This window comes from Triticum aestivum, chromosome 5A, assembly GCF_018294505.1.
Source record: "Triticum aestivum cultivar Chinese Spring chromosome 5A, IWGSC CS RefSeq v2.1, whole genome shotgun sequence".
NCBI classification, from domain to species: Eukaryota; Viridiplantae; Streptophyta; class Magnoliopsida; order Poales; family Poaceae; genus Triticum; species Triticum aestivum.
The window spans coordinates 502,893,797-502,909,216 of record NC_057806.1 but is presented as its reverse complement, the minus strand read 5'-3'; the positions used below and the strand labels follow the sequence as shown (position 1 = coordinate 502,909,216).

Below are 15,420 nucleotides of genomic sequence, written 5' to 3'. Positions count from 1 at the left end.
AGAGCTTTCAACATTTTTGACTCAAAAGTAGTTAAGAAACCACATGGGACAATGCAAAGCTGCACTTTTAACTATGAAGGAGTATATCATATGGAACTACAAAAGCAACTGTGGCACTAAAACTTGCAAGCTTTTTGTACATGCACATTCATGAGTCATGATCCAGCATCTAGTTCCCCCTTCACTAGTTTATGTGCATAACAAGGCAACAAAGCCAATGGAGAAGAGGCATATAAACTTCCACAACTTAAATTGCACCATGGCATCTCTAGTCCCCTTTCACGAGGGGCAGTCTTCATTACTATATTTAAGAGTAGTCATTCGGGCTAATTCAATATTGGTTGTGTTTCTCTGTTTCTAGTTAAGAATAATGAACAGGAAGAATAATTTTATCCTGCAAGGTAACAGTTCAAAAAAACAGACTGCAGCGCTACACAGAATGGATACTCACCCTATGTTCTGCTAACTGACTCGGCAGCTGCTGGCAAAGGTTGACGATCCTCCAAGAATGTTTGAGTTGAAGGAAGAGAAGAGAGGCTCATTCTAGCAGCCCCCTTATCTTGATGATCTTCTGTTTCTTTGCCATCTGAAATACCTGTTCTAATGCCCCTAGAAGGTATAGAAAAACTGCGGGATATAGGCCCAGGCGGCGTTGGTAAAGGCGATGCAGTTTGTGGAGCACTTGGTGGTGTTTGCCTGGCCCTAAAATTAAAATGGTCCTGCCCTGCGTGGCCTCTGGATGCCAACAGGGCAGAATTTGGTACCAACGGCGCAGAGTGAGCGACTAAACTAGAAAATGCTGTATTTCTTGATGCACCAGTGGGCGGTCGCGGTAGCTCGTGAAGCTCCTTAATTCTGGGTGAGGATATGGGTGGCGGGGAGGAACTGGGTGATACTCTCACATGAATTGTTGGCTGATGTGCAGAGCTGTGCCTTGCGGCGGCAGCATCAATATTCTCTGTTGACCTTGATCGGAGAGGAATCGGACCAGAAAAGGACCCCCTCTTCACTTTTTTGTTGTCAGAAGTCTTCAAATTGTTATAGCCTGGTAAAGCCGGATCAACAGCTGGGAGCATTGTCCTTATTTCTGCTGTATTGGTATTGCTTTCTTTCAGCACAGACTGTGCATTAGATAATCTGGCAGGACTTGGTAGCTTATTGTCTCTCAATTCTCCCATATGTGTGCTTGGGTTGAGCGGAGATGAATGGAAAACACTTTTGCTCTCAATAGGAGATCCACTTGTAGGATTTCCTGTGACTGTCTGAGAGGTGGCTTGAACATCATTTGGAGTAGGCAAAACATAAGTATGTATCTTCCTCGTTGCAGAACGCCGCAACTCTTTTACTCTTTCCGCTGTCTCAAGCTTTTTTTCAGGAAAAAGTGGAGCTGACTGGCTTACAGGTCTTTGTCTTTCACCAGGAAAAGAGGAATAATCTCCTTTGCTTCTATCAAAAAATTCCTGCAAAAATAAGAAAGTCAGATGGCGGACTCTCAAGATAGTGAACACAGGGGAGGAACAGTCGACGAAACAAACTGGAATATGTTGGACAAGACAAGACAAAATTAAATGAAAATTTTAAGATGTGCACAAACCAAATCCAGTATACAGACAGTGACATGAGTTAAGAGCACCGACCACGACTCTAACAAGCGCAATAAGCTGTATGTGAGGAAATTTAGATATGTGGTGGCATTTACCTATTTAGATCTTTTCAACACATTCGACACATGGAGTGACATACCAATTTTCAGTTCATAACAAAATCTATTGCTTTTCAGAGATAGCAAATACGTGTCAAAAAAGTCTTAGATTTTGAGACGGGGGGAGTAACTACCAAGATACTTGAAGCAGCACAGTTTCACAAGTTCAGTGAAACAGTTGTAAAAATGCCACATCAAGAAACATAACAGCAAATTCTTCAGTTTGACATTTAGCTATGCTTAAATTACAAAGCTATATTAGTACCTCTGTAGGACTACGGGAAGCATGACCAGCTTCTGCAGTTTCCTTACTTTCTCCATAATCAAAAGAGAGTTCTCCATCATGACTGCCATTGTAATCGTCATCATTTTCATCTTCAACAGAGTAATCCTCATCTTCAAGTGCACTGAACTGATGATCGATGTGTTGTTGCTCGGCAGCAAGCCTAACATGTGGCTCCACAGCCTCAAGAGACTTGACACCCTTTCTGAATAAATTTAACTGGTCCACACAAAATATATAAAAGATTGTACAATATGAGTTTCTGAAGAATGTGACAAATAAAATAAAAGAGGAACCTCTCCGAGTGATAAAATGTGCACCTGGGCGGCATGGTGCCGAGCAGCTTGTGTGAAAAGACTTCGAAACTGTCCTTGCTTCAATGACTTTAACCGGAACAGAAAAAGAGTTGCTTCCTCTTGATAATCTTCCTGAGCTTGTTTCAATTGCTGTGATGCAGCAGGATCACCTTTGGAATTCTTAGATCTTCCCTTTTCTTTCTGCGCATTTAGCAAGACTTCGAACAATTCTCTGAAAGGAGTATGGAGTAATTAAACATCATCTCAGCAGGGTACGAGTGTAAGCCACAATTTGTATAAGCATCATACCTTTTTTCATCACACTGTCGCTTCATTTCCTGCAATGAAACAATCTCTGCTAGGTAAGTGTTTTTCCTCCTGGAACAGAGACATAGCTCTCTAATGGCTTCAAACTATGAATATTAAAATTCTTTAAATAAATGATTACTACATTAATGGTGTGTTTGGTTTATGCCCAAGGTTGTCCCACCAAAACCTTGGCTAGCCAAACTTTTGGTTGAAGTTTTAGTTGGCCAACATTGGCAAGAACAATGAACTAGAGTTGGCAAAGTGCATTGGCATGCCAAATAATTGGCAAACCTCGAAGCAAAGACCATTTTTTGGGTCATCAACAAAATTTGGTAGGGTACGACACTTTAGCCAGGATAGACATACCCTAAGTATTTTACATAAGAGTGCGTCATAAGAACATAAGAAGAAAAAGAACTGAACTGTCAACAAATTTGACAATGCATGTGTGGCACCATGTTTTTCGTACGGTGCATGTGTAGCACTGTGTTTTTCGTACGATGCATGTGTAGCGCCATGTTTTTCATACGATGCATGTGTAGCACCATGTTTGTATGCTTAATAACACCTTCTAATGAAGGTCTCATATGATATGCAGTCACCCCTTGAGGTATGATATGCAGTCATCCTTTGAGGCAACCTCATGCTACCAACTTTATTTCTTTTTTTCCGAGCAACCAGCAGGAGCAAAGCATGCTAACAACTTTCTATTTTTGAGTATCAAGACAGTGTCCAGACTCCACAGTGTTCTAGTACCCTTTAAGATTTTATTGACATAGTGTCCAGAGTGTTCTAGTACTCTTTAAGATTTTATTTCAAAATTAAAATGTATTAGAGAAGAATGTTTGTGACTGAAAGGCTTTGTTGTTGTTGTTGTTGTGGTTGTGTCTTATGGGCCAAAGAAGATCTACTGAGCTCAAGGACCATAAAGAAAAGGGCATGAGTGCTATAGAGAGATGCACATAAACAACACCATACCTCTACAGTTTGAAGCTCATTAAGTAGGGACTGTGATGGAGTGGTAATGGTAGTAAGAACATGAACACGCTGGGGAAAAGATGACGAAACAAATCAGCACTAGAAGATCATAGTAATCCTGCAGCTTTAATAAATATGAGTAACTAGAAACTTACATAACTATCTACAAGTTTCCGAAGCTCAAACTGCGATTTCCCGAGCAACAGCAAAACCTTATCTGGGGGCATACTGTTAAATGTAAGCATCAAGCGGCAAAGTGTGAAACAACCAAAAGTTATATTGCATGTTCAATAACATTAAGGTGATAGTGAGTGCTTTCTTGCAAAAGAGAGAGGGCGAGAAGTTGTACTACTGAGTACTGACTAGCAAGAGAAGATGGTTAGTGTAAAGAATCTGCATTACTTCACTTCCACATTTTCCTTGAAGAACTTAATTGATGTAGCTAAAAGAGATATTTTAGAGCTGGGAGTGCAGAGCAAGGCTAGTTTAGAATCCTAAATGCTATCATCATAACTGACCCTAAGCATGTAACTGAACTTAAACAAACAAGTTCACATGGGAAAAGAATACACAGCATGATTACCATTAATTCCATCTTTAGTTGGTGTAACTCTCTTCAGTAAACAAGTCCCCATTTCTTGTAGTGCTTCAGAGAATTCTGCACACATATATCAAGTCATCAACTAATTATTGGCATTCAGTACATAGTCAGATATACATATAACTGTAGCTGCTATAACCTTAACACATGAAGTCATATACTCCCTCCGTTCCTAAATATAAGTCCTTCTAGAGATTTCAATATGGACTGCATACGGAGCAAAATGAGTGAATCTACACCCTAAATATGTCTATATAGATCCGTATGTAGTCCGTATTGAATCTCTAAAAAGACTTATATTTAGAAACGGAAGGAGTAGATGATAACACTTGACGAATGCAAATGAACTGAGGTTGCACAATTTCAATATGGTGAACAACCCAGCAATTTTAAAAATAGTGTACTCTGTGCTGATAAATAAATAACCATGATATCTCTTTTCATACAAGCTCTCGTAGTCAACCAAAAAAATAGATAAACTTCAACACAAGATTTTCCATACATTTGAAGAAGGGCGGCTACCATTCATATACCAACCTAATTACTCGCAGGAAACGATCAACACAATATTTGCACCAAGTACAATAGAATCTGTAAAGTGGGATAAACAAGACACTAAAATGTAAAGACTGAGGGAAAAGGTAGACAAGAAAAATACCATATGAACTGTTTGCTATTGCTGCTGCAACGGCAAGCAAGTTATCATAGCAGTTCCTCATATCTGCCATATCCTGTTAAAAGTAAAGTAGAAGTGTGAAACAAAGATGGAAATATGTTGCTACAGAAGCTGCTCTTAAGTCTTAACACGGCGACAAGTTCAGAGTTTTAGCAGAAGCAACTTGTTTGGAATGTAAACTAGGTTTTACTGCTGGTAAATTTGACCAAATACAATCCACTGTTTTCATTATTCAGAATAGTCGGCAGTTTCATTTTGAAAAAAACGACACTTGGGAATGCGGAAGTCTCTTCTCATAGCCAACGAGATTTTTGACAACCAAATGATATAAAACAACAACCCTAGTTTAATCATGGGCCTTAATCATGAGGGCCTGTTAGCCACCAGACTAGAGCAGCTAAGTTCTCAGATGCTATTTTTTTTTCTAACTCAAGGGTAATACTGCACATATAGTCACTCAATTGAATTCACATATGCTTGAACAAAGTAAGCAAAGGTTTGCTTATCAACCAAACAAGAGGCGCCAAAACCCAATCGCAAATCACCCCTCCGTATGAAGCACTAAAATTCAGTTGAAACAAGCCCAAATTACCACACCGACAGCGGACCAAAGGAAAATCTCAATACGCTACAATTAAACGTTGTTGACGACAAAGCAAATGAGAGCATGCGATGATCTAGAACTCACAACAGATTCCGACCCAGTAACCAACCAATTCACGCATTACACACTACTAGGACTGGACTAGAAAACAACACCGGGCTCGTCGGTCACTACCGTTCGATCAACGCTTAGACAGTCTCCCAGAACCGTTCCTGCTGAAATGGAGCGCAGATCCGAACGGTGGCACCCCATGGCACTCCACCAGGGAGCGAAATCCCGAGGCAATTGACATGGCACTTGGGTGGGGGTGTGGGGGGGCAGGCCATGGCGCCACACCCACGCCTGCCCCGCCAGCCGCACCGCGAAGCAACCGCCCGGACACCCGAACGCGCTAAACAGCTTGAGGAGCTCGCGGACGCGGCCTGCAAAGCAAAACCAGGCGCGCGGCCGCTCCTGCCCTCGCGAGATCTCCCCCCGCACAGTCCACCCCCAGGCGCCGCTCGCGCGCACACTCCACGCGGCAGGGCGGCGGAGGGAAAGGGAGAAGCGAGAGACGCAGCGGCGGAAGGCGGACGCACCTGGGCGGCGGCGAGGAGCTCGTCCGCGGCCTTGGCGGCGGTGGAGTGGTCGCGGTGGCGGTCCACCCGCTGCTCGTGGCGCTGCAGCGCGAACCCGCGCAGCTTCCGCAGCGACGACTTCATCTCGCCCCCGCCGGATCAACCGCCGCCGAGCCCCCGAAGCAGCAGCAGCAGATCCCGGCAGGCAGCGCCGCGGCGACGGATTCGGGGAGCGGAACCCTAGCTGTAGCGCCCCCACACACCCACAGCACTAGCGTCTGCCACTGAGGGAGGGGAGGCGGAGAGTGGAGAGGAATGGGGAATTGTTTTTCCGCCGAGCCGAGGCCGAGGCGCGAGCGGCTCCTTTATTATTAGTATTATTATTTTTTTACCGCGACTAGTGCTCTATACTAGTCCTCCATCCGTATTCTTCTCCGCGAACTGAACTGTTTCAAGGGTACCTTTTTTTTAATGGCCCCTTTGTGGGTTGCTTTGAAGCTTTCGATTTCGTGCTGGGCGCCTCAGGTCCGGTCTTTGTTTGGTCAAAGGGAGCCATCAATCAGCGGCTATACTTGCGTGTCTTTATCTTATTTTTAGCCCTGGGTTTATCCCTGGGTAAGGTCTGGGTGCTGCCGCTTTCCTCTGCCTGTCTAATTGGTCCGACTGGACTAGTACTGCTTGCTTGCTTTGTTTACCTGTTGCTTGCTTGCTTGCTGCCTGCAGTGTCGTACTAGCACTGTAGCTCTAGCTCGGTCCTCGCTCCGGTCAAACATGGCGTTTTCCCAAAGCAAGCAGGCGGGCTGAGAGACACTGCTAGGCTATGCAGGTGGGATCTGCGTGAGCTGCCTCTGTGCGTCTCGTGTGAGTGAGTGAGCGTCACGCCGCTCGAGTGACCGGCCTTTTGGTCCAAGCCAGAGAGAGAGAGAGATTCCGCGGACGCAATGGCCCCTTTTAGCATATGTATCTTTCAAGGGTTGCTGTTCAAAGATATTTTATCAACAAGAATAGGACTGGTTTAGTATTAAAGTGATGCTCACGGGCTATCGCCGGATCGGTGCTCAATTAGCAACCAAGCTTGTCGCGGCCGATTATTATTAGCACGAGCGAAGGATGGTCTCGCCCTTTTATGACGGCGACTCAATCACCTGTTCCCGTGCGTGTGCATCCAGGTTCCAGGGTGAAGCTGTTCAAATCCACGAGCCACGACTGGTGGAAAAAATGGTCTTTCAAAGATACACGAGGCGATAGGCTTTGACGAGAGAAAGAAGAACATGGCACAAGCACGACAACACCTCAGTTTTCCATTTATGTAACCACCATGATTAGGCCGTAGTAATAATCAATCAACCAAAGCTGCAAGCGTAATAATTCACAAGACAGTGGAGGGAGGCACCAGCGAGTGCGGTGAGATCCGACTGCAGCTAAAAAAATAACATGGCAAAGGCACACCTACAAAAATTTAACTCGCTTTGAGTTTGGGCAATTGTGGATACCATTATGGAACACACACGTTTCTGGCCGGGCGGGAGACGGGAAAAAGCGGCAAAGTAAAGTGAAAATTCGATCACGCAGTTGCCGCCATGGGCAACGCTCTGTAGCAGGCTCGCCTGGCCGCTCGGACGATATCCTCGATCTGCAAGGACAAGAACAAGAGTAAGTTTGGCTCGTCACATTAATAAGATGATCAGCTAATAAAAAAATGATAGATGGGTCATGAAAAGTACACAGGAAAGCATGTTTTATTGCTTCCTTCTGATTGCTAACTCCAATAACATCAAAACATTTTACGGCCCTATGTTTGCAGTACAGAAAGCCAGAAAGAATTTGGTGGCAGACAGAATATTTAGGCTTCCCTTTTCAATGGAGCCCCAGACCAAATACACCCTCGCCAATAATGCGAGTCCAGAGATGCAATGCAACTTTGGACCACTAAATGCCGCCTGAGTCATGCAAAACCCAGTTTCACGCGCTAAACATCAAGCATTACAAACAAAGCAAATAAATACTGATGCTGTGACCACCTTGACCAGAAAGGCCACCACCTGGTGTCCACAGCTAGACAACAGGGCGGAGAATCACCAACTTAAAATTATGAAGGGACACCTCCAGGCATAACAGGGTGGCAGACAAAATTCCGCAAGTGATTTAGGATGTGGAAAAATGCTGGTGATGACAATGTACTGTTGTCTCCCATTATGGAAATATGTGTGGCACATGCTTCTAAAATTATGGTCAAATAACCATGCACATCTGATAGTTCCAGTGAAAAGGATATATGCAAATTGAGCAACCTGAGTGTAGACACACTACAATTTCAGATACACTGCATGACATTTGCATGGATCCAATTTTTGTAGGTAATTCCAACAACTGACAGGGAACCAAAAGAAAGATGACAGAATAAGTTGAATCTCGAATATTCCCCAATACTCAACATGCCTCAAATGCAACCAAACCTCCATGTACAGTGTACCCTCACTATGAAGTAGTATGAACTAAAACAGTTACTTTCCCTAATCCCTGCTGGTTCTGGATTTTCTATTGCACTTTCCCAGGATAGTGCAATCCATTCAGATGATACCAAAGAAAATCCAACTTGTACTACAACAATAGCTTCAGCTAGTCTATTGCCATTTAAGTCAGCAAGAATGCATGCATGTGGCCCAAACACAAAAATTAAATGATTGAACAAACATCTATAGTAATCAGTTGTGTAGAAGAAAATAAATGGATGCAACTAGAAAAGCTAGCAGCCATGCAAAACAACACTACTTGAAAGTTTAAGCCATAAAATGGATCAAAGAGAAAAAGATGTTGCAGGACCTGTGGAACAGCCAATCTCTCAAGGTTGGCAGCATAGGGCATGGGTACATCAGCTCCAGCAATCCTCTCAATTGGAGCATCAAGATACTCGAAGCTTTCTTCTACAACAGACATGCTGCAAAATAAGGCATGTATGTGTTAAAATAATTCTTACTGCACAAGTTGTTTATGTGGTGGGGAGAGAAAGAGAACCATATCTCAGCACCAACACCATGCTGGGGGAAGCCTTCTTCAAGAGTCACCAATCTATTTGTTTTCCTAACAGATGCATTTATGGCGGCTCTATCCAGTGGCCTAATTGATCGAAGGTTGATCACCTATTGAAACATATCAGTACAGAAAATAAGTAAGCATTCAAGGCATGTATTATGTAGAGTAAAATCATATCGATAGTTACACTGAAAATATAATTTACAAAAGAAATCACCTCAGCACTGATTCCTTCCTTGGACAGTATCTCAGCAGCCTGTAAACAAACAGAGTGTTATCATATGTCAACATAAAAATGCTGGGAGAGTAATTCAACCCATCAACAGAACATACCCTATGTTAGAACAAAATACAAAAGAAAACCGCAATTCCGATAAGGGCACTTTGCATATCAACTTATCGAATAGGATAAGCATATCAATGTAGCACATTGAACTCCTTTCAGAAAAGAAGACGTGCCAATGTGACGTCCTTGAGAAACGAAAGCTGTCAAATCCTATAAGGTTGACAACACAGCAAATTCCCCCGCAAAAAAAAAGACAACACAGCAAATTCATCTTCCTCCCACGTTGTTTTACCAACTATAGCAAGACGCACCTGAAGAGCATAGCCGACCATCTTGGAGAATGCAGTAATCGTAACATCTTTACCCTCGCGTTCTATCTACAGAAAGAAGTGATCCACAGGTAAGTACATACTGCAAAGAATTTCAGTAATTATATCCCAAAAGTAAGTATCTAAGAGCATGCATCTGATCTCTGAAAGCAGTGCATACTGCATAGAGGTCAGTTTTCTGTTGTTGCTTTCAATCCTATTCATTGAAACCAACAACAGGAAATCGTCAAGGACTTAAAAGCAGGGAATGCATCAGAAATTTCTTTCAAAACACATGCACAGAACAGCATACCTTAGCTTTGCCAATCGGCAGAGCAAAACTAGAATCAAGCACTTCATCAGAAACAGGGAATGACTCTCCATAGCTGCAGAAAAAAAGCATAACATCTCAATGAAATGATAACATGCAGCTATAAAGTATGAATACCTCAACAAGGTCAGATGTTGCATACAGTAATTCATTTTCCAGAAAAACAACGGGATCAGGATCCCTAATTGCAGCTTTTAGCAAGCCTCTGGCATCTTCTGAAGAATATGGAGCCAGAACCTTAAGTCCTGGAACATGCGCAAACCAAGCTGCATAACACTGTATACCAGTTCAATTAGTACAGTGCAAACACCACAATCATTCAGTGTTTACAAAAAGATGCCACCACGATGTATTGAACATGGATTGGGCATATCCTAGGAGCTGGTAGTAAACTAACTTTGCATACATAGCTAATGATAAATAACTTGCAAAATGATAATTTAGGTCTGTTGGCTTAAAATCAAAGAAAACTCTACACAACCATCTGAGCTTACACACACACACACACCTCCCTAAACCTTGCATAACCATTTTGGCAAGGGAGTTATATCGACTTCTAAAAAGAAAGTCATCATTTAGTATATTTGGTGTTACTATTCTAGTATAGCAAAGAGGTCTGCATGTCTACTGTATCTTCTCGAAACAAGCACAAGCAGGTGGCAACAACATAACAAAGAAATAAAGCTACTTGTTTCAAAATTATTTGAGTACTAAGAAGAACTGACACATGAGTGATTCCCTCTTACAAACCTGTGAGTGTTGAGCACCAACACCAGCAGCAGCACCATTTGGTCCTCTGAAAACAATTGGGACATTTATCTGACCAGCTGACATGTAGTTTGACTTGGCAGCTGAGTTGATGATATGATCGATTGCCTGAATGTTACAAATTATTAATTATTTTTCTTACAGCATAAACAATGGAAATGTGCAGTTGTTATAATGGAAAAGTACATTCTAAATCACATGACAGAAAAAGGAACGCCTGATACAGAGGTAGACCTGTGTTGCAGTGAAAAAACTAGTGACGAACTGCCTGTCGGCCACACGAGTAAAGCATGCATAATGATCACCTTTATTTTTATAGTACATGGAAATAACCATTAATGGTTAATACTATGTTATACATTGACAACATTGTATTTCAGACTACCAGAGATTCAAACTACATCCACTGTATTTTTCCAAAAAGTTAACTGGCAAGAAAAGCAGATATGTGAATGTCAACCATAAAAGCTATATCCTATGTAAATTATTCCAGAGAAAACCTCTAATTAACATCATCTTCAGAAGATTCACTATCAAACTAGGATCTTGGCAACACCATTGGCAAGCCATATATAACTACACGACTGTAAACACATAGCAAATATAATCAGAATGGGTATACAGCAAAGTGCTTCTTTAGAAAACTAGCAAGAAAAAAGGCTAGTAACTAATAAGAGCTTGCATTTACATCGAGGATCGAGCTACTAAGTGTGGTAATGTACAATAACATATGTTACTTGAGAAGTGATTACATGCATTAAGTTGACTATCCTAAACCGTGCAATGCTTTAAGGCATGAGCCGTTCTCATACTAGGGAAAACACAGAAGTGCAGCATGTGTTAAGTTGGTTCAAGATACAAAAGCATGAAGCATGAGTGCTACTTGCATCTGAATCAACAGGCATTGCAGCATAAAATCTATGTGCATAAGGACTTTAAACCAGGCAAATAAAACAAATTTATTTGGTCCTTATAACTGACCTGCATTGAGAAATTAAATGTCATGAACTCTATGACTGGCCGAAGACCTTGATAAGCTGCGCCAACACCAATGCCTGTAAAACCAGCCTGGACAAACATAACAATACCAGATAAATGCTTCAACAGAATTGTTTCAGTCTGAAAATGTACGGACGGACAGCAGCAATTGGATTGTTTGAAGAATGTAAGAGTGGAACCTCAGTGATTGGGGTATCAAGAACCCTATCAGGACCATACTTGTCAAGCAAGCCCTTCGTAATCTGCAGAAAACCAATTGAACATCAATAACCATAGAATTTAGAATTTGATATCAGCTGACAAGGGGCCTACAGCAAAAACAATAATTCTTTGCACACCTTGTATGCACCTTGATATTCTCCAACCTACCACAAACGAAGAGGCGTTAGAAAAAAGAAGCTACTAAAAGAACAAAAAAAAATTCATTCAAAATGTTACCTCTTCACCCATCAAAAAGACAGAAGGATCAGCAGACATTTCTTCATCTAGGGCAGAGTTCAACGCGTCACGTACAGTGATCTGAACAGGTAAAACAGTATTGTATGTCACTAGCCTTGTAAGTTGTACAACAGAGCAATTGAATGCAGCTTTCCCTTTTTTCCAATCAGCAAACACTTCTCAAAAGATAACTCTCGATATAACCCTATATACTTTCAGCATAAAAATGAACATATCTGACCACACAGAACTGGGAACAAACATGTGCTGGTTGGTCCAGGAACCATCCTTTATTCCCCGCAGCGGCCAAAGGATAAAGGAGGCCTATGTTTTTAAAGCGTCCCTAAGGCGACGCCTAGGCGTCGAAGCGCTCCCCTTCCGCTTTGGAAAATCGACCGCTTTGGGCGCCTAGGCGTCCAAAGCGCCCGCCTAGGCGTCGCCTAGGCGCCAAAGCGTCCCCCCTCCCTAAGGCGGTAAGGCGTCGCCTTAAAAACATAGAAGGAGGCAATAACATACAAAATCAATCACACCAATGACCACTGTTACCCAATTTCACTGACACTCGTTCTGATGTACTCAAGTAATAGCGAAGAATGGCAGTTAAAGGTGAAGAACAATGCAAGGAATATATTGTGTAAAATGCATTTGCATAATGTTAATCACTAGGTGGATATTCTCCGAAATAGTGCCAATACATTGACATAGGTATGGGCCAGAGCTGGCCAAATGGGCCGGCCCGGCAGGGCACGGGCCAGCTGGTCATATATATAAAAAAATCTGGAAAAAATAATAAGTAATAAACGGGCCGTGCCGTGTTGACCCGCGTGCCCAGCCGGCGTGCCGCATGCCGGGCACGGCCCGTTTAGCCCGTGCCGTCCTGGCCCATGGCAGGCCGTGCTGGCATGCTCGTCGACTGGACTGATTGGCCCGGCCTGTTGGGCCAGCTATACTATGGACACATGGTCACTCAGTAATATCACATCTTAAGAAAAAATATTGAAGGAGAGCTGTATAAACAGTGCTTCATAAGCAAAGTAAATAACTAACATCTTGCAAATAGGAGAATACAGCAACAACAAAGCCTTTAGTCCCAAACAAGTTGGGGTAGGCTAGAGGTGAAGCCCATAAGAACTCGCCACCGACTCATGGTTCTGGCACATGGATAGCAAGCTTCCATGCACCCCTGTCCATGGCTAGTTCTTTGGTGATACTCCAGTCCTTCAGAAGGACTAGGAGAATGTCTTGCCAAATTAAGTCACATGATATATGAACCCCAAGCAGAACGACTAAAGTCAAATAAGCGGTTTCTGATCTATGAGGAAGTCTACCGTCATGAAGGTAAAGAAAATATCACTTCAATGCAAGCCAAACCACAAAGGCAATTCATCTTTCCTCGCAATAACAAACACACTTCATCTTCTAAGCTCTGCAACAATAAATTGTCAAACACACAAACACTAAGGATAAAGCAACCGGCCGATGCTTCGACTCTACAGCCCATACAACTCCCATCAGCAGGTAGTCACAGGCCCACAGCAATCTAATACGTAGGAAACAATGGTGACATCAATTCTAAGATAGCCACTAACCACCGAAACATTACAACAGCCATTTTTTTTGCCAACCAAAGAAATACAGTAGAGATACGTAATACAATTAAGGTACTTATAATCAAACTAGTTAAAGCTAAAAGTAGTTATCAAACAGCCTCCGAAACCAAAGTTCATCACATCATGACAAAACTACATATAATAAAATAACGAATTAATATCATAACCAACCACCCGCCTCGGCACCAAACTAAAACAATCGCTGTGTCACCACCACTATTATAATAAATAACAGCAACAAAAGTCGTAATCGCCAACGCCATCGATGTAATATAACTAATCAGCAGCCGATCTCGAGTCAAAACAGCCCGTCAAATAACGAAACGACACAATCGAGCGAGAGCAGACCACGTCATTACAGGCCAATGCGGCGCGCGCGATTAAAAAAATCTAGGGTTCTGCCACGCGCTCACCTCCTTGGCCGCGGAGGAGTACCCCCTTGCCGCCTCCGTGGACGCCGCCGCCGCCGGGCGGAGCCTCCGCAGCACCTGCCCCAGCATCTGCACGGAAAAAACGGAACAGCGAACCCGTCATCAGCAACCGCGTCGTAGATCGAACCCGAACGGGAACGTGGGGAAATGATCGGAGGGAGATGCGATGCGGGGGAAGGGAATCGGCGCTCACGGGGCCGGATCCGAGCTGCCTCCTCGCGGCGCCCAGCATCTTCCTCCGCGCGATCGGACCGGCGGGCAGGGGGGAGGGGGCGAATCCGACGGTGGCGCGGCGGTGGGTGTGTCGCCGGGCTGGGGGCAGCGAGAGGGACGGGGGATGGGGGGATGAGACGCAGACGCCGCCTCGGAACGGTGGAATTGAAGGGCGTAGTAGGTGGAGGTGGGAGGAGGGCGTGGATACGTCTCTGCGCGAGATTCTTATTTAGCCAGCGTTTTGCAGGAAAGCCCCTCGCTTATTGTGGAGTTTACCCGCTTAATGATGCTTTGTAGGCCCCACGGCTCGGTCCAAATTAACTTATACAGTACGTACGTATCTTTTTAGAGACAGAGTGGCCCAAAATAGACGACTGGGGTCTGGTTCAAAATGAGCCCACCAAGATTATGGGCTCAGAGCTATAAACATCGTGTTAGAACTATATAGACCAAAAAAAAACGGCCTCTTCATATTCGGGAACCCTATCTATCTGGAGGCAGCTAAAGTGCCTGTCGGGCGCCCTCCCCTCTCGTTAGGGTTTTGTTCTCCTCCTGGCGGCGCATCGGCACCGACGTGGAGATCGCGATCCCCTCCGCCTCTCCCCCACCAATCGCCGGCGCCCTGCGTCTGGCAAGCGTGGCTGGGAAGGTTTTGGCTTAGGGAACCTCCCCGCCCGTGGAATCTGCGTTTTTCTCCGGGTAAGAGATCTGAAGGATGGGCTCGACGTCCGCGTCTGATGCGGCGATGAGCGAGATGGAAGCGATGATGAAGGAGCTTGGGTTGAAGGAGGATGATCTGATTGATGTGGTGGTTCAAGACGGTGACATCCCAGAAGAGGCGGCTCGATGGATGGCGATAGCCCGAGTGAACACGAACAAATAGTACAGCCAATACTGGTTTTATCGCAACATGCGTGTTGCCTGGGATCTAGCAAAAGAGGTAAAGTTTTGGCCGCTCGAAGAAAATCTATACACCTTGCAATTCTCCTGCCTCGGT

General features: G+C 43.8%; 2 protein-coding genes across 3 annotated transcripts in view; both read right to left on the bottom strand.

Moving 5' to 3' along the window:
- LOC123104337 (uncharacterized protein At2g33490) overlaps positions 1–6,350 on the bottom strand; it is a 6,918-nt gene extending 568 nt beyond the window's left edge. Inside the window, exons 1-9 of one of the 2 annotated variants that reach the window (XM_044526162.1) lie at positions 6,028–6,350; positions 4,828–4,900; positions 4,152–4,226; positions 3,724–3,785; positions 3,569–3,637; positions 2,591–2,619; positions 2,306–2,513; positions 1,968–2,204; positions 452–1,460 (exon numbers count right to left, since the gene is read on the bottom strand). In XM_044526162.1, the coding sequence (XP_044382097.1) occupies positions 453–1,460; positions 1,968–2,204; positions 2,306–2,513; positions 2,591–2,619; positions 3,569–3,637; positions 3,724–3,785; positions 4,152–4,226; positions 4,828–4,900; positions 6,028–6,150 (1,884 nt within the window). In that variant the 5' untranslated portion in view covers positions 6,151–6,350 and the 3' untranslated portion in view covers position 452. Of the gene's footprint in view, positions 1–451; positions 1,461–1,967; positions 2,205–2,305; positions 2,514–2,590; positions 2,620–3,568; positions 3,638–3,723; positions 3,797–4,151; positions 4,227–4,827; positions 4,901–6,027 lie in introns of those variants that run through there. The other variant, XM_044526163.1, reaches the window with a different exon arrangement.
- Positions 6,351–7,285: 935 nt separating this feature from the next.
- Positions 7,286–14,679, bottom strand: LOC123104335 (pyruvate dehydrogenase E1 component subunit beta-2, mitochondrial). Its single transcript, XM_044526161.1, has 14 exons — positions 14,404–14,679; positions 14,193–14,279; positions 12,170–12,250; positions 12,070–12,096; positions 11,911–11,973; positions 11,714–11,800; positions 10,715–10,840; positions 10,107–10,240; positions 9,947–10,019; positions 9,637–9,702; positions 9,257–9,295; positions 9,022–9,146; positions 8,830–8,944; positions 7,286–7,639 (listed from the first exon to the last, which is right to left on the bottom strand). The coding sequence occupies exons 1-14, from the start codon at positions 14,440–14,442 to the stop codon at positions 7,571–7,573; spliced, it is 1,131 nt and encodes a 376-aa protein (XP_044382096.1). The 5' UTR covers positions 14,443–14,679; the 3' UTR covers positions 7,286–7,570.
- Positions 14,680–15,420: the final 741 nt, after the last annotated feature.

Excerpts from the sequence above, each read along its gene's own strand:
- LOC123104335 (XM_044526161.1), bottom strand. The coding sequence starts at position 14,442 with ATGCTGGGCGCCGCGAGGAGGCAGCTCGGATCCGGCCCC. Across the intron at positions 12,097-12,169 it reads TCTTTTTGATGGGTGAAGAG|GTTGGAGAATATCAAGGTGC; the intron begins GTAACATTTTGA and ends CGTTTGTGGTAG. Across the intron at positions 9,296-9,636 it reads TGGTCGGCTATGCTCTTCAG|GCTGCTGAGATACTGTCCAA; the intron begins GTGCGTCTTGCT and ends GTTTGTTTACAG.